Here is a 26,111-nt window from a genome sequence, read left to right as displayed (position 1 = left end):
ATCCCATTGAGACTTCATACCAGAGATACTAGTCCTCCTTGACACCCATACACCCCAACCCATCTGTGAATTAGGGAGGGTCTACCCCAAGTATGTAAAGTATACCCCCACTCCAGTAGAATGGGCAGATGAGAACAATTTGTTCTAATGGCCTTGAAGGCAGATGAAGCAGGTGCTGTGGAGCAATCTATTAGAGCTTTGGTCAGACATAAAATCATTCATGGTTTGTCAATAGTCATTCTGACTTCTCTCTTGCCACTGGACTTCAATGACTCTGGGAGAGAAAGAGACTGATGACAGTTCAACTCTGCCTCACTTAAATCCATTTCATGCATAAGTCAAGACATTGTCCTATAATATCATTGGTTGTCTTTAAAGGATTAACAACAATATATAAAATAAACATACATACACATTCAGCTCCAAAATGGTAACTATTTAAAAGCTTTGACTTCTGTTTTGATCTCCACACATTTTATACATTTACTTTTGAAAAAACTGTTACCTTCTGCTTAGAACTGATACTAAGGCAGATTCCAAGTCAAAAGAGCAGTAAGGGCTAGCCAATAGGGATAAGTGACTTACCCAGGGTCACACAGCTAGGAATTGTCTGAGGTCCAATTTGAACCCAGGACCTCCCATCAGACCTGGCTCTCCTGAGCTACCTTGCTGCCCATACATATACTTTTTAATTAATGTATTCTGTCGTTGCCTTTTGAATGAGTGAAGCATATTGGGGTAAGGGCTGGGGATATAGATAGAAAAGCCTTGAGATCTCCCATTTTAATAAGGGAGAACACACCCTTGGGACTCAACAGTGGCAGACCCCAGATACAGCACACTTGAGCCTTAGGAGCAGGGGTGAAGCTAATGGTCATCATACTTATTAAATGTCTAGTGTTTTGCTCAAAAAAGATCTTGCTTCTTAATTGATAAGTAGATGACTCTTTACATTTTCCTAGTGGAGTACACTTATTTTTTTCCTGTTCTGTTTGGCAAATCTATATAGACTTAAGTAAAATTGCTCAATTTTCTTTTCCAGGTACCTTTGGTTTCATCAACTAGTGAGGGATATACAACATCCCAGCCCATGTACCAGCCTTCTCATGCTAATGAGCAGCGACCTCAGAAAGAATCCATTGACCAGATTCAGGTAAGCATGGTGATCAAAGCCTGAATAGCCATAGAAAGAGGTTCCTGCTTAAGGGAGAAAATTCACATTGTAGCAAATTAACTGTATTATCTGGATGAATATTAACTGTAGAAGAGGTACATGTAAAAAAGTAAACCATTGTCAGGCAGAGGTCATTTGACCCCAGGTCTTTCCTGACATGTGTTTTGTGTACTTGCCAGGCTGCGATGTCACTGACTGCAGACCAGGCCCCGGCATCCTCACCCCTTCCTGCTGCCTCTCAGCCCCAGGGATTCCCAGCTGGATCAAGCAAACCCTTACACAGCAGTGGCATCAATGTCAACGCAGCTCCATTCCAGTCCATGCAAACGGTAGGTTAGGCCATGGTCTGGATCCTTGTGATAAATTGTGAATTTACAATATGCCTTGTTTTAAAAACTTGTTTTACAACTGGTTTAGAAATCAGTTTTGGGGTTTGGGAAGGGAACTGTCAAATAGTGCATTGATGATGTTTCCTTATCTTCTCATAGGTATTCAATATGAATGCTCCTGTTCCTCCTGTTAATGAGCCAGAAACTTTAAAGCAACAGAATCAGTACCAGGCTAGTTACAACCAGAGCTTTTCTAATCAGCCTCACCAAGTAGAACAAACAGAACTTCAGCAAGAGCAGCTTCAGGCCGGTAGGTAAACATTGTATTTCAATTAATTGAAGTACTTTGCTAGAAGTTTTTTGGAAATCTCAAGATTGCTCACAGACAAAATGAATGACCAATAGTTCATAAAGAGAGGTTTTTATGATCTGTTGCTACACAAGCTATAGACATTAGTTATCTTTTATCTATGAGATGTTGGACAGCTATTTTATATCTTGAAAAAATGTTAGTGTTAACACATTTAAATTAATACCCTGGAAAAGCTATGGTTATGAAAATCATGGGAAACATCTTGACATTTTACTTAACTCTCAATCAATCTGGCCCTAATTTCACCTACCACCTTATCGAAATCAACTTGGAGCCAGATCAGTTTATTTAATCCTGCTCTTAAACTTGGCCACATTTGGAACAGAGAAGACAAGCAGATGATAAAATGTTAAGTCCTTAGAATGGTCGCTAAGAAAATTCTTAAAATTTTCCCCTGAGCTGCTTTAATCCTGACTGAGAGAGGTTGAAATTGTCTCATTTAGAGCCTGTGTTTATGTGGCAATAGTCAGACACTTAAAAGAAAATTAAGTATTCTCCGAGTCTCATCTTTCAGGGTCATTTTCTGTCTGGCTATAGAATTCTAAGGATTCTTTGAAACTTTATTCCATCCCCATATATTCACAAATCTTTTCTTGGGCAGACATTAATTTGCTTTGGTTAGAACCCCATTTTAAATGTGCTGTCCAACAGGCTGACTATTTAGGATACAAAATTTTGTAGGTGGTATAAGATAATGTTAAATGATCACATTGTTTTGTTTGGTTAGAACCCATTCATCTCTAAAGTTGTGTGTGTGTGTGTGGGAGCAGCGCCCCCCCCCCCCTTTTTTTATTCTTAGTATTCTGTAACTGACTCTCCTTTGGTAGGATTTGTTTTATTTTGTGAACTGATCCTGTTTCTAAACTGATCATTTTTCACATTACATTTTGCTATTTAGAACTTTGATATCTGTAGTCATAGTAAATAAAGGTTTGATAAAGTTTTGAATGTAACTGTTACGTCTGTGTAAAGTACTAAGGTGCAATGTAAAGAAAAAAAGGTAAATCCTTCTCTTTAAGGAGCTTGTAGTCTACTTTGGAAGAAAGTATAAAAAGTTACCAAGTAGCATCATGGGGGGGGGTATAGTTGATTTCCTTTATAATCACATTTTATTATGTATTTTAAGACATTTTGAGAAGGGGTGCATAGGTGTTAATAGCCTGCCAAAGGGTGCCTCTAACTGTCCTTTTCTTCTCCTCACCGCACCCCCTCCAAAAAAGAAAGAAAAGCATAAGTTTAAGAATTCCTAGTCCAGAACAAAATCAGTAATAATTATTTGTATTCTATATTATGTTTAGTAGACCTAGACTAGTACTTATTTGATCTTGTCTGGTTGATCATGGCACACTTAGAAAAATCTTGTCAAACAACTATGTGTATACTAATCACAGTGTTATACTACATCACGAGGAACAATTTAAGGAATTTGAAATGTTTTGATTAGAGATCTGAGTAATGATTATTGTCTTCAAAGTCCCTGCAAAGGGCTGATCCTAGTCAGTAAGTAGACACAGAGTTTGTATTTTTCTTTTCTTTCTTCTTTTTTTTTTGTTATTAGAAGTCTTTATTTTTTAAATTTGGAATATTTAAAAAATGTATTTAGTCAATTTAGAACATTATTCCTTGGTTACAATAATCATATTCCATATTCTTTCCCTCCCTCCTCTCCACCCACCTTTCCTCTAGCTGACGCACAATTTCATTGGGTATTACTTGTGTCCTTGATCAGAACCTATTTCCATGTTGTTGGTGTTTGCACTAGGGTGTTCATTTAGAGTCTACCTCCCCAGCCGTATCCCCTCAACCCATGTATTCAAGCAGTTGTTTTTCTTCGGTGTTTCTTCTACTCCCACGGTTTTTCCTCTGAATGTGGATAGTGGTTTTTCTCATAGATTCTAGAATTTGCATTTTGCCTTATACAGAGGGGAAAATTTTCAGTTTGATAACGTGGTAGTACTATGGACTTTTCCTAATGGAAGTTTTAAAATATGGAATAGGTGATCCTCTTTGAAGGAAGCCATAACATGAGTTTTGACTTGGTTGTATGTATTGGATCAGCTTACTTCCAACTCTTAATATTCTCTTTAACTGTTATGATGACATGCAAATGTCAGATTTAATGTTCTAACTAAATACATCTTATATTTAACTTTTCCTTTATAACCGAATGTGTTTAAATAAATGGATATACTTCATAGTTATATGTGGGCTTTTGTGTGTGTGTGTTGTATTTTAGTGGTTGGTACCTACCATGGTTCCCAGGACCAGTCGCACCAGGTGGCAGGTAACCACCAGCAACCTCCACAGCAGAACACTGGATTTCCACGTAGTAGTCAGCCCTATTACAACAGTCGAGGAGTGTCCCGTGGAGGATCTCGTGGCACCAGAGGCTTAATGAATGGATATAGGGGCCCTGCCAATGGATTTAGAGGTAAAGACCAAGTTTCAGTGAACATTTATCTATACTCCTTTTAATGTTTTTGAGTTACATTCTTATGCTGTTTGATGATTTTTAAAAAAATCTTTTCCCTTCAGGTTTAAATTGTGTCTCTTAAGAGATTTCATTGGTTCACACAATCAAATAAAGAATGACAATATACCTACTCTCTGTGGGTACAGAGACCAAAAGAAACAGTCTTTCCTCTTAAGGAGCTTGAGCTCTTTTACACACTTAAGCTTTATCACTGATCTGCTTTTGGAGTTACTTATGTATTGAAGGTTTTTCTGTGACTCTTTAACTTAACTAATGAGTTAAGTAAAAATCTTAGTACCTGTAGATAGAACATCATCATATCTTGACTTCACTATTATAGTAACTTCCTCATTGGTCCCTTGCTTCCAGTCTTTCCCTTGTCCATTTTGTAGTTCCTTTATGCCAAAGGGTCTGACAAGCTGTTCTCTGCTACCTTTAGCATTACACAGTTAAACAGGAGTCTCCAGCTTTTATCCCTCTGGATAAAATGCCCTCTCTTTACCTCTACCTTTTTTAATTCCTTATTTCCTTTTAGCCTTAACTCTGGCTCCACCTCCTTTGTGAGGCCTTACCTTGTCCCTCCCCACTAAAATTACTTTGTAATCTTCTGCAGTAGAGTTCTTCTTGAGGTCGAGGATTTTTATTTGTTTAATTCTATCTACTATCCCATGGCATAGGTGCCAAAGATGCCCTGCAAAGTGCTCTCTGTCTGTCTCTGTCTCTCTTTCTCTCTCCCTTCTCCCCCTTCCCCTCCCTCCTTGGTTGGAGCTGCTCCCCATCCCCCTGCCTGATGACATTTATTTATATCACCCGCCCCTCTGCACAGCAAGCCCAAATTGGACTGGTTCTTCCTCCCTCCCATATCTGGGGTAAAGTGGTGTGGTACAGGGTCAGTGCCTGGCACTACCATCTCTAAAAGGCTTGCCATCACCGTCTTATCCCATGTCTGGTCTATAGATCTTTAATATATGATGGTTTGCTATTACAACCTTTTTGAATCTTGAAATTTGAGGTATCATATACTATTTCATCTTCTCATACCATCAATTTCCTACTTCCATAATTTATTCATGTAATTTCTTAATGCCTGGGCTACCCCTTTCTTACCTTTAACCCTGCTCTTCTCACTCTCCCCCTTCCTATCCCTCCTCAGCTGTCTTTTAAAATTAATCAATTTTCTGTGTGCTATTTAAAATACTATGTGCTAGACACCATGCTAAGTGCTAAATCTTTCCTCTACTTGAAAGCTCAATTTATGTGCCCTCTTTGCTTTTTGAAGTGATCCTTTTCTGACCTTGAATAGGGGTGCTTCTTATATTTATTCTTCCCTATAGTAGTCACTTTCTTAATACTGTTTTGTATTTGTTCTGTCTTTCTAGCATACAAATTTTATTAGAGCAGTAATCTGTCTTTATTTAACATCTACCTTTTCTCCAGTGATTATCACAATGATTTGCACACAGCATAGACACTTAATGAATGGATAATAGCTATTTGGGAGATGTTTGAAAATTAAATTATTCAAGACAGCAGTAAATTTACTGACTTACAGCTTTGGAGATAGAAGTCAGGAATCATAAAAATGGAAAAATACAGATTTCTTCTCTGTTAAAGATGGAGGAGGTTGGGGTGTGATTTTTTTAAATCAACAATACTTAACCTTGCCTCCCTCATACCATGTTTTCATTCTTCATTTTCTGATGAGTTTTTGTAAAAATATTAAAACTGTATTGTGAATATAAATATTTCTTATCTTTTTTAGGAGGTTATGATGGCTACCGCCCTTCATTTTCTAACACTCCAAATAGTGGTTACACACAATCCCAGTTCAATGCTCCACGAGACTACTCCAATTACCAGCGGGTGAGTAAACATATTTTATTATGCTAAAAGCAAATACTATGACAAGATAGATAATTACATGAGATGAATATTATGCTTAATATTTTCTCTGTTTTTGTTACATTTGTTGAAGCAAATTGTACATATTTTTAAATGCAAAGAAAACCGTTACAAGCAATAAAGTTTATTTTAACAAAATGCAGTGCTTTTGTATAACATTATGCCATCAGTCCAAGCTAGATTTGATATAGACTTAATTTCTGAATCTATTTAGTGTATTTAGTGACATCAGGGGATTTCCAAAAGATTGTATAATTAAAGTAGAAAGTAGCCTTAAAGACAGTGTGTTTGAATGTGAGCTCTGATTTGGGGTGGGGGTGGGCAGTGGATATAATTTAAAGAAGTTGCAGGGAATGGATCTTGAAAAGAATAAGAAAAAACTTTTGTTTGGTTTTTACTTAAACTTCCAAGATAATTTTAGTATAGAGACTCAATGTATTTGATTTTGTCTGTTATGTTGAGTGTGTTGTATCAGTGACTATAGTCTTATTTTCCTGTTTTCTTTTTTTTGTTTGTTTTGTTTTTAAACATTTAGGATGGATATCAACAAAACTTCAAGAGAGGATCTGGGCAGAGTGGACCACGGGGAGCCCCTAGAGGTAATGTAAAAGGAAGGGTGGCCACATGGGATTTTTCTAGTAGAGTGTCTTGTCTACTCATTTGCAGTTAAATTTGTTTTCAAAATAAAATCCGTCTTCATCAGGGATAGAATTGTGTTGATATAAGATAATGGGTTTATTACATTGAGTTAGAAGTGACTGTTAACATTTAAAACAACCTGCTGCTGGCCATTTTGAAGATTAAGAAAGAAAACTGGTGCCCAGAGTCAGTGAGAGCTGTCAGTCCCATAGATGAATTGCTAGTGTGTAGATTGTTGGGCTCTTCAGCAATATAGCAAGATTGTTAACATGTTAATTTATTAAATTAAATTTAATTAATTAATTAATTAAATGTTAATTTATTAAATCCATTTAGCATTATATAATATATAAAGTGTTTTCACATAAATGTTTCATTTGGCTCACTTCAGAAAAATAGTGTGAAGTAAGGAAGGTAGGAATGTTTATTGATTAGTAAAATGAGGCTTTAGAAGTAGGCTAGATATACTATTGGGTTCTAGTAGGATATGGCATTGTATAAAAGGATTTACCAGAGGATCTCTTTAAATATAGTGAACAACAGTAATACACTATAATAGGTGTAGGGTTTGCTTTATTTTTAAAATGATTTTTATGGGAAACCAACCTATTATCTCCAGGCTGACTTTGGAACTGGGAGCAATGAAATTTAGAGGGGGGCTATTTTTAGGCCTCATTATAAAAAGAAAAAAAAACAATTAAGAGCTCTTCTATATTGGTATGTGCTACCTGGGGGAGTAGTGAACTTCCCTTCTCTGGAGATCTTTAAGCAAAGACTATAGGACCACTTTATACAGATCCTATGAAAGATTCTTTATCAGTTGGGACTTGTTCTAGGTGGGCTCTTCAATCTTAGGTAGTTTGAGATAACTAAGATTCTCTGACGAACTACATATGTAAGATACCAAATGGGTGGGCTCACGAGATAGCAGGATCCTAAAGAAAGATTGAATGAACTGGTATTGTTTGGCCTAGAGGAAAGAACCCAAAGGTGATCTCTAAGAGGATAGGGTCTATCTTTTACCTTTCTTGTTATTCTCAACACAGTGCCTAGAATATAGTAGGAACTTAATAAATGTATATTTGATTCTTTCCAGGGATTTGGAAAGTAGTATCTCTTACTTATAATACAGTGATTTAACCTGGCCCTATTAGATCAAGAACTAGAACATCACATTGGATCTGAGTTGCTCAGTATTATTCTGATGTTCATCCCTTTCTGGCCCAAATTTCCTTGCATGAACTATAATGTTGAAAAGTGAAAAGAGAACTGTCTAAAACTGGAACAAACCAGAAGAGTGTATATTCTTTCTAGGGAACAAGTGGTAGATTCCTCTTTATCAAGATGTTCAGACTCAGACTGGATGACCATGTGTCAGGGGGGTTACTCAAAGTACTCCGTGTTTCTCCATTGGTTTATGCCTCTATCTTAGAGAGTATAAGTTTCGCCATTCAAATCTTGAGCATTCTTCCTTCTCCAATGATTTTTTTTTCTCGTGAAATATTTTCAATGGGACTTGTTGGAAAATATTTTTTGTTGATTTTTAGAAGCTGTTTTTTATGTAAGGATTTCTTTAAACTTCTGTAGAAGCATTTTTGTGTACATAATTGTTCATGGTAACATCCACATATATATGATCATGTGATGATTTTTGTGTGAGATTTTATATATTGGTGTTCTTGATCTTTGAACTCCTGTTGAGATATCTTCTTTTTTTAGATCCATTGGAAAATACATTAGCTCATAACTCTGTGACCTGTGACATGCTGTTGCCCAAAAGTTCCTTTATAATTTAAAAGGTTAGAACTTGGGAACATATTTTTTCATGGAAATTATCTTTTGCTTATAGTTAGGTATTATTAGATTAGCCTTAAAGTTATAGTGGCAGAACTGAGCATGTGTAATTAAAAGTACTACATATTAATAGTATTACAATACTAAGAGTTTAATAAAGATAGAAAAGCAAATCAATTGAATGGGTTACAACATCCAACTCAAAAATGCTGCTTCCATTAAGTCTCTCCTCCCCACCATCCAAATTGACTTTCCTTAAGATCTCTCCTCACAACCTTTTGTTTAATCTTTGTACTCTGGACAAGTTGTAGTACTTTCCCTTTAATATTGTTAAAGTGTTTTGTGTAAGCCCTATGGGGGAAGGGACTAATAGCCTAGAGTTTCTGTATAATGTATCTTAAGAAATGTTCATTTCTTAAGAAAGTTTCTATATGAAGACTCTTACTCTTCAAGACTCTTTTTCCCTGTCAGTCAGAAGGAAGACAGTGAGGAGATTATATTTGTCTGCATAGTCCCAACATTCTCAATTAAAGTCTCCACTTGACCTTTGGGTCAGGCTCACTGTTTTGGTGATTGGATTATACTCTGTTTTGGCAGTTTCCCAGTTCTTCAAGCAATGATACTGAAGGCACTCCCCTGCCTTTTTTTTTTTAATACAATTTTGGTACATTCCACACAACATTTTTTTTAAGTGAGTGTTTTTAAGAACAGCTTAAAAATTTTTTTTTAATTTAATTTTTTTAACTAACTGTTAGTGCCAAGTGCTCAGATCTCTGCATTAATGAGGAACTCATGGGAAAAACTTCATGAAATGTTGCTTCTCCCTTGGGGATGCTGTTCTTAGACTCTTTATCTCTTTACTTCTCTCTTCCACTGTAATTCATGGAGAAAGCCTGGAGCATCATAGTAAATAGACTAGATAAGGAATAGAAAGACCAGAGATTCTCGACAAAGAGGGATCTCAGTGGCCAATCTGGCCAGTTGCCATATCATCCCTGCAAATCTAGACTACTTGTAGATATCTGGTGAGGCAAGTTGATTGAACTTTTATCACCTTTGGATTCCTAGAATTTTAAAAAGGTTTTCTTCATTGAACTAGAACCTACTTTTTAAAAAAATCTTGTCTCCACTGGGCCTATTTCTGCCCTTGGACCACACTGAATATGTCTGTTCTATATATACCAGTCTTTCAGACACTGACCACTATCATATTTGCCCATTTTCCAGCTAAGTTCCTTCGCTTCTTGTGTGTGACATGTTACCTAGACTTTTCACCATCCTTGTTGACCTCCTCTGGACATGTTCCAGTTTGTTTGTGGCTTTCTTTAGAATATTCTAGATATGCTCTGACCAGAACAGTGTTTATTGCATCCTAATACTTTCCTTCTCCTGGAACATTGGACATGTATAGATGTATAGAAGAAGAAACGCTATACAGAAGAAATGCTCTTCTGTATAGAAGAGCATTATTTATGTTAATCATGTTACATTTTATTTCTTGGTGTTATATCTCTTTTAATTCTCCTCTAATAGCCCTCAGCAAAAGGGAACCTTTTGTAGCGGAGGTGAAGGCTTGAATTGTCAGGGCTAGCCAGGTTTCTTACAGGGCTAGGATTAGTTGATGTGGGGCAACTAGGTGGTATAGTGTATAGAACATTGGGCCTAGAGTCCGGAAGATTTATCTTCCTAAATTCAAATCTGGCCTCAGACCCTTACTATCTGGATGATCTTGGGCATCATCTAATAATAAAATATTGACAGCAAACTCAAAAGTTTACAAATGATTTTTCTTACAACCTTTCTGGGGTATAGAGATTAGCATATTCTTCTTGTATTACAGATCCTGGGAGCTATATGTCTTATTCCTAGTAACATAGCTATTGAGAAGCACAGAGCAGTGTGTATGTAATGGTTAGAGAGCTGGCTGGTTGGTCTTGTAACCAGGAGGATCTGGTCTGGTCACTCATGAGTTAGAAGATGATTATGAGCTGGTCACTTAATGTGCCTCAGTTTTCTTTGTTTTTAAAATGAAAAGAATGACCTTAAAATACGAGGTTTATAAGGCACTTGGCAGTCCTTACTTAGCAAGTGTTGTAGAAGTATCAGTCTTAACCATTCAATGAAAATGTCAGGATATGAATATAGGGCCTGGCCTTGATCAAACATTCTCAAAGGGAGTTTAAAAAGCAGAGTTGTGGCAGGCTTCAGAGGGCCTAGTTGGCTGCATGTGATCTTCAAGGAGTTGGTGAGATGTTGATAGAATGAGGGGTGGGGTTGAAGGAATTAGAGGCTGGGGGCAGAAAAGCCAGTGATATTTAATAGTTCCATTTGACTGAGATAACACCTGATATGAAAAGAATAGTAATTAGAGAAAATGCTCACTTCTTTCTAGAGGTTCCTTGAGAATTATTAGGGTTAGCTTTGCCAAATGGGCAAGTATATGCCACAGGGTATTTATACTTACAAGTGGATTATTTTCTTTTTCCCTGCCTTGGGACTTTTTAATAACTAGGAGCTGGTTAGTTAAACAAATGAAAGGAAAGTTGAATTAAACAATACTGTCCTGGTTATTGCAGCAGTGCAACCTTGTTGCACAATTGTACTTTAAGTGGATGTTGTGTAATAACTTTTCCTTTTGGTGCATATGTTTTAAAATATTTGTGTGGAGTGAACTCTAAATAATGATCAGTTGAGCTGAAGAGCTTGAGTAAATGTGTAAAGGATGTAAAAAAGGAATCCTTAGTACTCTAGGAAGGGCTTGGGGAATGGGCTCTCCTTGCCCTAGACCTGGTATGATAAACTACTACCCATGTCTCTCTTTTGGAGTTATGTCTTGAAGAAATTGGAATACAAGGTGTGAGGACCAAAAGACTCTTGTTTTCTTTTACAGGTCGTGGAGGGCCCCCAAGACCCAACCGAGGGATGCCGCCAATGAACACTCAGCAAGTGAATTAAACCGGTTCACAGGATTATGTTTTAAAACGCCAAAAACACACTGGCCAGTGTCCCATAACATGTTACCAGAAGAGTTATTATCTATTTGTTCTCCCTTTCAGGAAACTCATTGGTAAAGGGACTGTTTTCACCCCTAAAGACAGGACTAGAGTTGTCAGCTTTATGTTACCTGGATATGGAAGGAAACAATCTTTCCTCTGCATGTTCTGTCCTAAGCGTCATCTTGAGCCTTGCACATGATACTCAGATTCCTCACCCTTGCTTAGGAGCAAAGCAAAACACACACACTTTTGGGGTGATCAGATCTCCATGGTTATTTGATTGAAGTGGCTTGGAAAAAAAAGCAAGATTGACTCATTTTTGACATTGGATAAAATCTGCAAATCAGCCCTAGAGTTGTTGTTCTGATGGTAATTGACAAAAACTAAAATATTTCCCACGAAAGGAAGATGGAAGGAGTGGAGTGTGGTTTGGCAGAGCGACTACATTTCACGGCTTTTTCTGGTTTAAATTGGAGCAATGAACGTTAAGATGCATGGGTCCCTAATTACACAAATAAGGCTGTCTACCAGCTTTGATACAGCACTATTCATCACCAGGCCAAACTACTGTGGTTAAAAATATATACATAGAAATTGCTTTGTAACAGCTGATATTGTTAATGAGACAAAGCCAAAATGCAAAATCAGGCTTTGATTGGCACTTTAAAAAAAATGCAACAACTATGGGATGTAATCTGGATGGCCGCTTCTGTATTTAATGTGAAGTATTTAGATACTTTTTGGAACCCATTTAACAGTTTCTTTGATAGCAATGACTTTTGTAAGGATTGGTACTATCCGTTTATCATTCCTTATGACATGCACATTGTCTGTCACTAATACTTGACCTTGCTGTATTGACACCTAAATAATTGGTACAGGTACTGATGGAAATCTCTACTGGATAATCAGAACACTTTTGGTCACATGTCTCTTTCTGCAGCCTCAAGGGTTTTAAAAGAAAAAGATATCAAATGCCTGCCGCTGCCGCCCTTTTAATTGCTATCTTTTGAAAAGCACCAGTATGTGTTTGGATCGATTTCCCCTTTTCAGGGAAATGACAGCCAGCAGTTTTCAGTTCTAATGGTATAATTAAAACAAATAAAACGTGTTTATAAAAATGGTATCCTGGAACACTGGTGTTGAGCAGCTAACATGCGTGGTTGAAATCATGCAGTTGTTCATTGTCTCTTTAAGAATTTCAGTTCTATTCCACTGAAGTTTTCCAGCAGCTTTTGTTGTAGCCCTGCATTTTACCACCTTGTCTCGACTAATCCACATGGATGGAGTTCATTTCTTTCCTCCTCCTGTCATTGGTCTTAGTCACAGTCGCAATCTCTTCCGTTACATAAGGAATACCCCAGGCTTGCTGGAGGTACCCAGCTCAGTAGTAATTTAGCCTTTCTTGTGCCATGTTGGTGGATCTCATGCGTGCACTTGGAGTGCTAACTGCACTTTGATGTGCCTATGGACTTCTCTGCTGCTTGCTGTGCGTCCCACTTTGGCTTCATGTTGAATTAATTCCATGTGTTAAAGCAAAGGCTGCTAAGTTAAATGATCCTTGTAGTCCAGAAACTGGATTTTATTTTCAGCCTTCAGCTCAGTAATTTGACAAATAGGTGTTCAGTTTTTACTTTTTGAAACCATTCTTAAAATATTCATTGTTAGAAAACTGGATTTTTGCTGACCTTGTAATCTACTAAAATGATAGGCTATTGAAGGACTCTTGAGAACATTCCACATTCAGAAGTTTTGTAAAGGGACTGGGGTTGAAGGGGAGGGAGGGGGGGTGGTCTTCAATGTTTATTTTAAAATAAAATAAGTTCCTGTCTTTTCTCATTTTTGGTTGTGGTACATCTTATTGGAAGGGTTATCTGTTTACTTTCGTAAGCAAGAAAGGCTTCTTGGCCAGTTTTCTCCCCTAATTAAACTATATCTGGCAAGGATGTACCACAACCATATGCTAGTTATTTAAGTGCTGATGAAAATATATTGGTGAATTTAACTAGGCAAACCAGAAATAACAATATACCTGACATCGCTTCTGTGGAAAACAACTTTCTGCCTGTGGAGGTGACTTCATAGTATTTTTGAATATGATTAAGGACATTTAACTTGGCCCAATAGTTCTGTCATTCCCCAAGGATCCAGAACCCTAGTTGATCAGTTAGAAGAGGAAAATGTGAGAAGGCACTAGGACTCTGATGTCTGTGGTATACACATACACAGAGACACATGAGTGTGTGCAGCCTTTCTGTTTGGATCAGGGGAAGGGAAAGTTCTTTTGCACTTAAAGACAAAAACTTTTTCATGTGCCAGTTTGTATCATTGAGTATGTTTTCAAGGCTCATCTCATTCGGGGGCAGATGGACAATGCTGTTTTTATGAAGCATATGGTTACTCTGTGGACATGCTTGCTGTGGCATGGTGGTGACCCTGTGTTCTTGAAGGCTATACCAATTTTGAGTTCTGGCAAATTCTATCCAACTGGACAGGCTCAATGTATGTAGGATGACTTTTGGCCGAGAGCCTTATTGGGCCCCAATAACTTTTCAAAGACTCTTCCTGAAATATAATTAGTATATTCATAATTGAAAAATTGTCCACTTAATGGGAAATGGTTTCAATTTTTATATATTGTGTGTCACATTGCCCTAACGTGTCTCAAGTTTGTTCCTGAAGTCAGCATGCCCACGGGTCTGCTAGTATCAGCTGTAGGAGCCCATTCACTGACAGCAATGGAAAATCCAATTTGGCAACTTAATTTTTACAGCAAGAGATTATTGATCACCAAGGCATAGTGATTTTCCTATTGAATTGGAAAATGGCCTATTTAGTCTTAAAGTGCCCAGTATCAATTTCCCTAACTGGTTTATTTAGATTGACTGCAAAATGTGGTTGATTTGCTATGGTGGGGACAGTTGTTTTGTTTATTCCTGGGAGCCTGATATATTTTTTTTCCTGAAAGAATTTGGAGAATCTCTTCAACCACTCTAACCTGTTATTAAATGCCCTCAAAACAGTTTAGTAATCATTAGGTTCTGGAGCTTGTTTATAGCCCCATTGTGCATGCCTCAGTGTTGCTAAGAGACTTCCACTTAGAAAGGAACAAGTATTTTGAAGTTGAATCTCTGGAGGCTCATTAACAGAAAATGCAGAGCAGCAATGTGTGTGGGGCCTCTTGATGGACCTTTCTAAACAACAGGAAGGCATGGGATGTTTTTCATCAACTTATACTTTCCTAAGAAGGCAAGATACAGGGATGAATCGGGAACAATAGGAGTCATACTTGGGACACCATGGCTAGTAAATGCTGGCCCTTGAGTTACTATTTCTAGCAAACCAGCTCCTGTTCTGTCCCAGGAGACTGGAGTTTGATTAAAGAATTGAGATGGAGGGGTTCAAGCCTTTAAGGAATCTGGTCAGAACCCACCTCACTTAAATTGTCCAGCTAACTTTCCTTTTGGATATTTTGGCAGTCTAGTACTGGGATGGTAAAGGGCAGAGAGGGGAGGCAAATTTTAATGCCCTGAGAACTCGTGGTAAAATGTTGGTTTGGTGACACAGAACCATCTCTGGGCCTATAAGACTTAAGTACCCAAGAACTTGTGTCACTGCTCATCTCAAATACCAGAGTTGTGTCTGGTGGAGTTTGAACAATGCACAAAGAGGGAAAACTTGGCCCCCCCCCCATAATCAAGTGTCCAGAGCTTGGGAGAGGATGCGATTGTTTTAATGCCACTGGCAAACCGTAGGTGTAGAAAGGGACAATTTTCTCCCATGGATGGAGCCAAGCTTGGAATTGTGGATGACTACCTATATTTGAATGGGACCCCTCTTTGCTCTCCAGTTGTGCCAGCCTAATGTGTGATGATTCCAATCGGGGTTCATTCATGGATTTTTTTAAAGGTCGCTTTGGAGCGTTTCTGGACTGCAGGCGGAACGTTGGCGTTCCAGAGGGTCGGGAAGGTGGGCAGCTGTTGTGCCAGGGTCTCCCGGGAATCGCCCCAGTGGCCTTTCAAGGGCAGCTGAGAGCGCTGGGTTCTTACGGAGTGATGCCGGGGGAGGTATCCCCGTATCCGAGTTGGGCAGAGGAGCGGACGGGAATTTATGCTGTGGTCGGGCCACCATCCCCAACCCCCCAGTTCCCTTCCTAAGGACAGGTTCGTACACACTTCTCCAGGTGTCTGAGGGTCCTTTCTGCAACCGACCCAGGTCGCGGCCTCTGAGCCAGGCTTTGGAGGCCCTGGGCATCGCGAGAGCAAAGGTCGGAAAATGGGAGATGACCCATAAAGAGAAGAGGCGGAGAGGGGAGCGCTGGAAGGTTGGAGTCCACCAAATCGGAAACGACCATAAGTGCTATCTACCAGAGAAAAGGGAAAGCCTCTGGTAATGAGATCTCAAAGGACCGAGACCCTAAGCGCCTCTTCCGCCCTAGGCTCTGCGCAGCCTCAGTGCGAAGGTATTTTCGTCGGGGCCCCGTCTCTGCAGGGGAGGGATTACGTGACGTCACTGGAGGGCGCCGCGATCCTCTTAAGGCCTCGGGATCGTTTGCGCATGCCTGCTCGCGGAGCCTCCCGGGAAGTTCTCGGAAGTGAAAGCATTAGAGGGGTTTGAGTCTGCGCGCCGCCGCTGTCGGTTTCCTACGCGGCCACCTCTGACGAAGAGCCGGGACTTTCTTGCCTGTGGCGCCTGCTCCACGTGCCACCTGTTCCACGTGCTTGTCTTCTCCGCCCCAAGTGGCGCTCGCAGTATCTTGACGACACTGCTGAGAGGTAACGGGGGAGGTAGCGGCAAAGGAACTCGGCTGCCGGGGTCGGGGAGAAGGTGGTGGTGCAGGAGGGCGTTGAGTAAGCGCCTGCTGGATGCCCGGCACCGGACAGCGCTTGCTCTTGGGGAGTTGCCGATTTAACGAGTGAGCCAGCGGGTAGGCAGACGGACGCCGGCTACTTTGCGGCCGGGCGAGAGAGGAGCCGGGAGCCGGGAGCCGGGAGCAGGGGGCGGGACCTGGCAGGAAGCGAATTCGTTCAGGTCTCTGCTTCTCACACCTCATTTTCCTGGTCTCTGAGTAAAATGGGAGTAACCGCACCTAATCTCCGAGGCAGTGTCGATTCTGGGCGCGGTTAGTGCTCAGTTCACCGAGAGCCAGTCCTGGGAATGGGAGGTCCTGGTTTCAAATGTGGCTGTGTGATCCTGGTCAAGTCATTTAACCCCCATTGCCTAGTCCTTTACATTCTTCTGCCTTGGAACCAATACACAGCATTGATTCTAAGACAGAAGTAAGGAGTTAAAAGGAAAGTTTGTGTAAAGGACTTTTTATACTGCCAACAGCACTTATTTCTCCGTGTTGCACTGGGTCCTGGCATTGGGGATTAGTTTAAGCCCGTGGGAGAATTTTACGGGTGTGGGGAGACAGGCCTTTGACATGAGCTCCCTCTTTATTAAACCAGGAGATGAAACCACTCGTGATTCGATGTTAAAACACCACACCCTAGGATGGTAAGAGCTAGTAAATACAGCTCCTGGAAACTGACTCTGTGCCCTTTCCCTGACACTTTCCAGGTTTGCTGTTTCCTTCTCCAGCTCCTTTGACAGATGAGGAAACAGAGGCAAGCAGGATTAAGTGAGTTGTCCAAGGTCACACAGATAGTTTTCCAGATTTGAACTCGGCTCTTGAACACTTGGGCTTCCCTGGGTCCTCCTGGTTTGTTAGAGGATAATTCTGTGTCCCTGTTGTATTTTTTTCTCCGTAGGGGCTCTCCTTCACTATGCAGAGGAAGAAGGTGGATAACCGCATCCGAGTTCTCATTGAGAATGGAGTGGCAGAGCGGCAGAGGTCTCTCTTTGTCCTTGTGGGGGACCGAGGGAAGGATCAGGTAAGACTTGGGAGGGCCCTTTGCCCATTCCCCTAGTATGGATTCTTGTTCCTCCACCCTGGACATTGCAAGAACTGTCCAAGGTCCTCAGTGAGAAGGGTAATGGTGTTAAGGACCCTTTGTGAAATCTGTCTTCTAGTTGCCTCCTCCTTATTTGGATTCATAGACAAACCCTTCCTTGTGTGTGCTGAGGAAGTGCTAAGGAAGAGAAAAGTGAAGATCTCATTTATTACCAAAGGTCTTTGAATCTAGGTAGGGTCTGATTTCAGGGAACCTAGTTTCTAGGCCTTTCTCTGCAGCTAAATAATTAGAAAACTTTAGAGAAATGGTTTCCTTTCTCTAAGTCTCAGTTCCCATCAATTCTGTAAGGTTTACAGGATTTAGATCTGGAAAGGACCTTAGATATCATTTATCCAAAAGCTTCAGTTTTTCAGACGTGGAAACTGATTCCAAAAGAGAGGAAGTGACTTGATTCCTACATCTCAGGTTAGCATTAGACATAAATAATAAAGCTCTGTGAACTTTATGTGGAAGAGAGAAACATAGGCTCAAGGAGGACTTTGCCTTATGAAATAAAGTGCATGGGATTGGTGGTAACTGTTTCAGTAGCTGTGGGGTCCATTCAGGTTTATCTCTTAATCTCAGGGGGTTAGTAAAAAACCTATATAGGGTGGTCAATCATTTTTCAGTCATGTCTGACTCTTTGTGACCCCATTTGAGATTTTCTTGGGAAAAATACTGGAGTGGTTTGCCATTTCCTTTTCTAGCTCATTTTTCAATTTAGGAAACCAAGGCAAACAGGATTAAATGAATTGCCCAGGTTCACACAACTAATAAGTGTCTGTGGTCAGATTTTAACACAGGTCTGCCTGTCTCCAGGCCTGGTATTCTATCCACTGTGCTATCCGACTGCCCTCCCTGAGTAGGATATTCTATCCTAAGATCTAATCAACTACTAAACTTATTTGTTAATAGTTGCTTGCTAGGCGTTGGGGATACACGGGAATAACATTTTCTGCTCTCTAGAACCTTCTTTTTCTTTTTTTTTTAAACCCTCACCTTCTATCTTAGAATTGACACTAAGTATTGATTCCAAAGCAGAAGAGCAGTAAGGACCAAGCACTTGTACCTAAGTGACTTGCCCAGGATAGAAGTACATAATAATTTAGAATAAATACAAAAATAGAAAGGGAAGGGCAAGGAATCAGGCAAGGCTCCTTGTAAAAAGTGGTTATTAAGCAGCGTCCTGGAAGAAGGTGAGGAAGGAGATCGTTCTGGGAGTAGGGACGTAACCTGTGAAGTTAGTCACCCAAAATCTCAAATCTCCAGAGATCTCAACTTCCTGCCACATTTCCCAGACCCTCCACACTTACAAGCCTCATCACTAACATATGTTTCTCTCTTCTGTCATTAGATTGCTAGCTTCTTGAGGACAGGATCTGTCTTTTGTGTCTTTTTGTATCTAGAACTCAGTCCTTGCCTGGCATGTAGTAGGTGCTTAATAAATATTTATCCATTTTTAAATTTTTTTATCCTTATCTATTTTAGAATTAATTCTAAGAGAGGCGAGAGGTAATTACTAGGCCATGGGGGTTAAGGAACCAGGTTAGGGTCACTGAGCTAGGAAGTGTCTGAAGTCAGATTGAAACTTAGGACCTCCCATCTCCAGACCTGGCTCCATCTTCTGTGCAGCCCAGCTACTGCTATCAATTGGTTTTGGCCATTGCTCCTTCAGAATCTCAGAAACGTCACCATTTCCTTGCCTGTCACTAAGATGGTTCTTCCTCCATCTCTTATCCTAATGAGCTGTTGCCACCTCCTTTGCAGGTAGTCATTCTCCATCACATGTTGTCCAAAGCAGCCGTGAGGGCCAGACCATCTGTATTGTGGTGTTACAAGAAAGAACTGGGGTTCAGCAGGTGAGTGTGAGCCTCTGTTGTCTTTCACACTTGCCGTCCTTATACAGGTTTCCCAGAGCGTTGTCCCCCCCTTCCTTACCCCCCCCCCCCTCCAGGTGTCTGACCTTTGGGTTAGAAGAACAATAGTGACAGCAGCTCAGCTTCTAGGGGAGCCTCCCTCTCCCCAATTGCTCTCACACAGCCCTCAGGGAGTGGCGCTGTCATTGTCCCCAATTTATAGATTTATAGCTTGAGAACGCTGAGGGGAGAAAGGTGGCAACCACGGGGGTTCGCTGCTCATAGGGCTGGGGTCAGACCTGCTTGATGGGGTTGTTGGGAGCATCTGGGCCAGGCCAGTGCCTGCTTCTGTCCACAGCCACCGCAAGAAGAGACTGAGGCAGCTGCAGAAGAAGATCAGGAGTGGGACACTGAGTGTCAACCAGGATGACCCCTTTGAGCTCTTTGTGGCTGCCACCAACATCCGCTATTGCTACTACAATGAGACCCACAAGATCCTGGGGAACACCTTCGGCATGTGTGTCCTGCAGGTAATGGCCCAGCCTGGGCCCCAACACCCATACACAGGGCTTCGGACAGCTCAGGGTGGCAATGCCAGTGGGAGGTGGGGTGAGGACACACATGCACACACACTGTCCACTGGGTGGCCTCAGGCAAGTTGGCCTCTTGCTCCAGCAGCGTCTGAGGGCATGGCCGTGTGTCCTACTCTCAGAAGACCATGGGTTGCCCCCGTGAGCACAGAATTCCCCTCAGGATGCCGGCTCTTGTCCTGGAGTGATTTTCCATGGGGCCGTGCCAATGGCTCCCTCTATGGGACTCCATGCAGAACATCTCCTGTGACGGATAATTTCACATGGACGTGCTTGTGTGTTATATATGTTTACATGTGTGTATCTGGGCCCAGTACATGTCGTACGTGACAACACGTGAGCCCAAAGTTTTCATGAGTGCCTCCTTGCAATATCTCTGCCTTCACAATGACACCAGGAGGCAAGCACTAATATTACCCCCATTTTATAAACGGAGAAACTGGGAAGAAAAGAGGGTGTGGCCTGCCTCGGGGCACCCAGCAAGCAGGTGTCTGAGGCGGGATTTGCAGGCCCTGTTCTCCAGCCCCCCTCTCCTGGCTCCTGAGGTGGGCCTGGGGTTCTCTCATCGTTCTGCATGTGGAGGGTCCCTGGCATCATCCCTGTGCAGAGGGCCACAGAGACCATTGTCAGCCTGGGCCTTCAGGGGTGTTTGTGGGTGGCTTGAGCAAAGGCACAGGTGGCGTCCTTGGCCACTTGGGGTGATAGCAGAACCTCACAGGATCTTGCATTGCACCCTGAAACCAAGAAGATACCAATTAATGGGGATCATTGGTTGTTTTCTTTCTAAAACGCTTATTGAGGAGGCAGCAAGATGGCTTGGTAGATAGAGCACCAGTCCTGAGAATAGTCCTGGGTTCAAATCTAGTCTCAGATTCTCATACTGTGTGACCCTGTTCAACCCCTTGATCCTCATTGCCCAGCCCTTACCTTTCTTCCTTGGAACCAACATACAGTATTGATTCTGGTTGGGGGTTTTTAAAAACAAGCAAACATCTTTATTAGTGAGGAAATGCACTCTATCCAGTTAAATTAAAGGAACTGTGAAGCTTTGCCATCTGCTCCCTCCCTGAAGGCAGTGCCATCTGGGCCCAAGCTACGTCCAGAGCCTTTCCATGCCCTGGGTGGTGCAGACAGTGCAATTCCAGCTATGGCAGGACGAGGGGTCGACCCCACAGTCCCAACCTTCCTGACCTGGCTGGGGGCCCTCAGGTGGCGGAGCTGCTGGACGATGGGTGCTCGCATGTCTGTTCCTCCTCTTAGGATTTTGAGGCCCTGACCCCAAACCTGCTGGCTCGGACAGTGGAGACGGTGGAAGGGGGCGGCATCATTGTGATCCTCCTGCGGACCATGAACTCCCTCAAACAGCTGTATACCATGACTATGGTGAGCCGCCTCAGGTCTTGTGGCTACTGCTCTTACTACCAGGGATTGGGAGATGCTCTCCGGGAGGTTACTCGGGCCCATATGTGCCTCCCTTGGCCATAGCAGCTGCCCTGTGGTTGGACCTGATGATGGGAGAGGTTTAGAAAGGGAGCTGAGGCCTGGGCAGGGGGTGGTTGGGAGGTTCATTTTCCAGCTGTTTGGGCCTCTCCCAGCTTAGGAAGAGGGCCTTCTGGAGCCAAGCTTTCGGGGCTCCAGGACAATGAGGGGCTATTGCTGTCTGCTCTCCCCCAATTGCCTCTTCTCAGTCTTCACCATCCATAGCAGACCCTTTTCACAGGTGGCCCTAAGTGGTCTAGGGGTCTCTTATCCCCAGACTCTCGCTAGCTTCTGACCTTTAATGATCACATCTGGGCAGATGACTCCCCCCAAAATTTGTATTCAGCCCCAAGCTCATTCTCCCTGTCCCAAGTGCCTTCCTTCTAGTCCGTCCTCCACACACTTGCCTAAGCATCACTTTAGGACCACAGGTCAAACCAAGTCATTCCCTGCTCTGCAAACTTCAGTGGCTTCCTCTGGGATCAAAGAAAAATAATTCCTTCACGACGTGGCTTCGGCCTACCAGTCCAGGCTTTTACAGGTCACTGTCCTTCACCCATTTCACTGTCCAGCTAAACCAGTCTTGCTGACATTCCGTCTATGAGGCACCTCCAGGCCTGGTAGAGTGCCCCCTCCTCACAGCTCTACCTCATAAAGTTACTCCATTCTTATCTCCCCCACTTCCAGCTGCTTGGGGTCTCCCCATAAAAATTAAGGTCCTTGAAGCAGCCTCTCTGTGCCTGGCCTACAGATTGATTGGTTGAGTAGATGCTTAGGAGACAGAATCTTTTCCCACCACCATGGTTTAAGGGCCTACTGGGCACACAGCTCTGTGAGGAGCTGGGGTCCCAGGCATTTGGCTTGGATGCAGGCCCTGCCCCTTGAGCCCTGAGAGGGTGAAGGTCCAGGTACAGATCACAGAAATATGTCTTGTTTATTGCACTTTGGGGGTTAGCTCAGAGGGGAAGGCTTCCAGGCTTTAGGGAGACCATCGAGGAGAACTTAGGGTTGTGGCTGAGTCTTAAGGGAGCCCATTTGGAGAGAGATCAATGCATTCTGGGCATGGGCACAGATGCCTGTGGTGGGAAAGCCCAGGGGGTATTGGTGGGCATCAGAGAAGTCGAGGCTGGAGGGATTGAGGGCTTGTGCCAGGCTGGGGAGAGGGCAGAGCAGTACGGCCCTGATCTAATCCTCAGCCCCAGCCAGGCTCCCCCTTGCTGCTCAAATGACTTCTTGTCCTTCCTGCTAGGATGTGCATTCCCGCTACCGGACAGAGGCACACCAGGACGTGGTGGGACGATTTAACGAGAGGTGGGATTCTGGCTACATTGCTTAGCACATTCATATTGGGGAGGATTTGGGGTCTTGTATCCTGCTAGAAGCTCTGACCTTATTTGAGGAAAGGCACCCTGGAAGTCCAACATAGGATCTTTTTAAAAGAGAATACAGCAGATTAACTGAAACAGTGGAAGGAGTCTGATTTGGGGAGTTGGGATACCTGGACCCTAACTCAGGTAGGCAGTAGTGAGTCAGGATTCAAACCAGGCCCTCAGGAGACAAATCCACCCCCCTGCCCTTTCCTGTACAACTCCTCCCTGGTAAACATACATTAATATGGGAGAAGGTGAAGCCGGGAGCTAGAAAGGGACCTTGAAACTGCGGCTTGGAGGAAGCTGGGGGTTCCAGGAGGCCAGGGCAGAGAGGGAAAGTGTGCCAGGCCCGACAGAGAGACAGCTGGGTATGCAGAGATCTACCACCAGGTCAGGGAATGCTGCCTTGGGCTCGGGGACCTGCCTTTAGCTCCTCTGGTCCTCTCCAGCACTGACATTCTGGGACAACTAACTCGGTCTGACCTGATGTCCATTGAGCAGTCCCTATTCTCAGTGGCTTAGGTGAAAGCACCCCAGGACCCTTGTTAGACACATGAGCGATGTGGCTGGCTCATGGCTGGATGACCAAGCCTTGGTCCCAAAAGCTCTCCCCAGGCGAGCACAGCAGGTATCTCCAGGGATGTGAGGAGACACATTGGGATATTTAGATCATTCAAGTCCCCCGACCCATCGTGACTGTATGACTGGGAGGCCCATCCAGGTCCCGGATAAAGTGACTTGTGCTGTGCATGATATTGTGTGTCCTCCAGATAATCTTGTGTAGTAAGCAGACAAATAGCCCCATTTCATGGCTCAAGAGGTATAGTGGATGGAGTCAGGGAGACCCGAGTTTCACTCCCCTTTCAAACCTATTGCAGCTGGGCAAATCTCTTCCCCTCTGCCTGCTTCCCTTTGTTCATCTGCAAAGTGGGGGCAATAACACCAGCTCTCCTGGAGCAGCTGTGCAGATTGACTGAGATCATGTTTGTGAACCACTTTATAATATAAATATACATGATTTAGTGATGGACACAGTAACAGGCACTGTGAATAGAAAGCCCCATGACTAGAAATGCTGCCTATGTCATAAGCTCCCAGATGAGGAAATTGAAGCAGATGGCAGAGCCAGGTCATGGATCTTCTGGCTCTCGGGGTATCTTAGTGATCCCAGCTCCCTGTGGTCCAGCTGCCTGTGTCTGTCCCCAGGGAGCCAGACCCCAGGGGGAGGAGGATGACCCCCGTGGTAACTGAGTCTGGGCCTCTTCTCTGGGGCAGGTTCATTCTCTCCTTGGCCTCTTGTAAGAACTGCATCGTCATTGATGATCAGCTCAACATCTTGCCCATCTCGAGCCACATAGCCAACATCCAGCCATTGCCCCCAAAGACACAGGTGATTGGGAAGTTGTGGGGAGGCTGTGGTGGGTGGCGTGGTGTGGACTTGCCATTGGGCATTATGGCCAGTGGGCATGACGATGACCTCTCCCTGTCAGGAGGATGATCTCTCCCCCTCAGACCTGGAACTGAAAGAATTGAAGGAGAGCCTGCAGGACACCCAGCCTGTGGGTGTGCTCGTGGACCGCTGTAAGACGCTGGACCAGGTGAAGTACTGATGCTTCTGGGAAAGCCTTGGGAGGCCTGTCCTCCAGGGAGCTGTGAGAGACAACGGGCTGGAGGCAGATTTGGGTGAGGGAGGACTGATGACCCCAGCTCCCCAGAGCACCTTTAAGCAGTTCCAGCTTTGCTTGGCCTCATGCTCTTATTGAAATGTTCCCCTTCTGATTCTCTGGGTTTTATCAGAGTCACTGCAGATGCTTCAGTGGCACTTGAAGGTGTCCAAAGTGCCTTTCTGGCATTCTCACATAGTCTTCATAGCAACCCTGAAAGAGGCTGGTCTAGACTTCTACTGCTCCCATTTTACAGGGAAAGAAACCGAGGTGTTATTTGATTTGACTGTGGTTACACATCAACAAGTCAGAAGCAGGGTTCACACCCACGTCTACCAGATAGAATCAGGTCTGGGTCTCTATTCAGTCATTGGACCTCTCTTTGCTCTTTTGTGAAATGAGTACCCCTGCCTGTCTCAGGCTGGTTGTGTGACCCAGATGTGTCCCTTAATGGGAATTGGCCTTGGACCTGGGGTCAGGAGGACTCTTCAAATGTAGCCTCAGGTGCTTGCTGTTGGTGATCCCGAGTAAATTACTTACCCTCAGTCTGCCTCTATTTCTTTATCTCTGGAATGGGGATGATAATTGTGCTCACCTCCTAGGGTGGTTATGAGGACCAAATGAGATCAGGTTTGTAAGGCTTTGTGTAAATGTTAGGTTGTGAGCTCCTGAAGGCAGGGCTGTCTTTTACCTCTTTCTGAATCTCCCAGTGCCTAGCTCAGTGCCTGGTGCATGACAGGGACTGTAATTAGCTGTCATCTTGACTTGGAGGAGCAGTCTTCAGGTGAGGTTGCTTGGACTTGGTGCTGCCTGCTTTTCCTCCCTTGTGGCTCTGTGAGCCCCTTGCAGCACCCTGGCCCGTTCTCTAGACCCTGGGCCCTTGTTCTGGTGCTGAGCAGGGCTCTCCTGTCAGCCCTGGCCATTCTCCTGTCCTCTAGGCCAAGGCTGTCCTCAAGTTCATCGAAGCCATCTCGGAGAAGACCCTGAGGAGCACTGTGGCACTCACCGCCGCCCGGGGCCGCGGGAAGTCAGCTGCCCTGGGATTAGCCATTGCTGGGGCCGTGGCTTTCGGGTAAGCGGGACCATGGGGCCTGTTGGGAAGGGTGGCCCTGGGTGCTGAGCTGAGCCCTCAATCTTGGCTGCTGCCTCTCTTTTCTCATCCATGAAGAGGGAGTTAAGCCAGGCGACTGAGTGTCTTCTTGTCTCTAGAGATGTGTTGTGGCTTCTGCAGGAGCTACATGAGCTGCTCCTCTCATTTTACTGACCAGGAGACTCGGAGACACCTGGAAAATGAGGGCAGAGTCCATGTGCCTCTGCTGTTGCTTTTCATGTTACACTTTGTTGTGGTTTTCTTTAACTCTACCTTCTGTCTCAGAATGGACAGAAGAGTGGTAAGGGCTGGACCATGGGGGTCAAGTGACTTGCTCAGGAAATGGCTGAGGCTAGACTCAGGACTGTTCTGTCTCCAGGCCTGGCTCTCTGTCCACTGAGCTACCCAGCTGCCCCTATTGTAGTCATTTTAAAAAATTGTCATCA

At 43.3% G+C, this 26,111-nt stretch overlaps 2 protein-coding genes across 10 annotated transcripts in view; both read left to right on the top strand.

Annotated features, from left to right (window-relative positions):
- CAPRIN1 (cell cycle associated protein 1) overlaps nucleotides 1-12,801 on the top strand; it is a 56,979-nt gene extending 44,178 nt beyond the window's left edge. For all 4 annotated transcript variants that reach the window (XM_056801964.1, XM_007497254.3, XM_007497255.3 and 1 more), the window contains 7 exons: nucleotides 1,043-1,153; nucleotides 1,354-1,503; nucleotides 1,663-1,813; nucleotides 4,113-4,307; nucleotides 6,112-6,212; nucleotides 6,787-6,850; nucleotides 11,575-12,801. In XM_056801964.1, the coding sequence (XP_056657942.1) occupies nucleotides 1,043-1,153; nucleotides 1,354-1,503; nucleotides 1,663-1,813; nucleotides 4,113-4,307; nucleotides 6,112-6,212; nucleotides 6,787-6,850; nucleotides 11,575-11,639 (837 nt within the window). In that variant the 3' untranslated portion in view covers nucleotides 11,640-12,801. The remainder of the gene's footprint in view (nucleotides 1-1,042; nucleotides 1,154-1,353; nucleotides 1,504-1,662; nucleotides 1,814-4,112; nucleotides 4,308-6,111; nucleotides 6,213-6,786; nucleotides 6,851-11,574) is intronic.
- A 3,437-nt stretch (nucleotides 12,802-16,238) lies between these two features.
- Nucleotides 16,239-26,111, top strand: part of NAT10 (N-acetyltransferase 10) — a 29,165-nt gene continuing 19,292 nt past the window's right edge. Inside the window, exons 1-10 of one of the 6 annotated variants that reach the window (XM_007497257.3) lie at nucleotides 16,252-16,455; nucleotides 17,243-17,303; nucleotides 17,434-17,556; nucleotides 19,384-19,475; nucleotides 19,831-20,002; nucleotides 21,323-21,445; nucleotides 22,791-22,852; nucleotides 24,187-24,301; nucleotides 24,402-24,509; nucleotides 25,514-25,647. In XM_007497257.3, the coding sequence (XP_007497319.1) occupies nucleotides 17,449-17,556; nucleotides 19,384-19,475; nucleotides 19,831-20,002; nucleotides 21,323-21,445; nucleotides 22,791-22,852; nucleotides 24,187-24,301; nucleotides 24,402-24,509; nucleotides 25,514-25,647 (914 nt within the window). In that variant the 5' untranslated portion in view covers nucleotides 16,252-16,455; nucleotides 17,243-17,303; nucleotides 17,434-17,448. Of the gene's footprint in view, nucleotides 16,712-17,242; nucleotides 17,304-17,433; nucleotides 17,557-19,383; nucleotides 19,476-19,830; nucleotides 20,003-21,322; nucleotides 21,446-22,790; nucleotides 22,853-24,186; nucleotides 24,302-24,401; nucleotides 24,510-25,513; nucleotides 25,648-26,111 lie in introns of all 6 variants that reach the window. The other 5 variants (XM_056801961.1, XM_056801963.1, XM_007497256.3 and 2 more) reach the window with 5 other exon arrangements.

Source organism: Monodelphis domestica, chromosome 6 (assembly GCF_027887165.1).
Source record: "Monodelphis domestica isolate mMonDom1 chromosome 6, mMonDom1.pri, whole genome shotgun sequence".
Lineage (NCBI taxonomy): Eukaryota > Metazoa > Chordata > Mammalia > Didelphimorphia > Didelphidae > Monodelphis > Monodelphis domestica.
The sequence above is the reverse complement of the archived record's forward strand: the minus strand, read 5'-3'. Positions and strand labels throughout refer to the sequence as shown.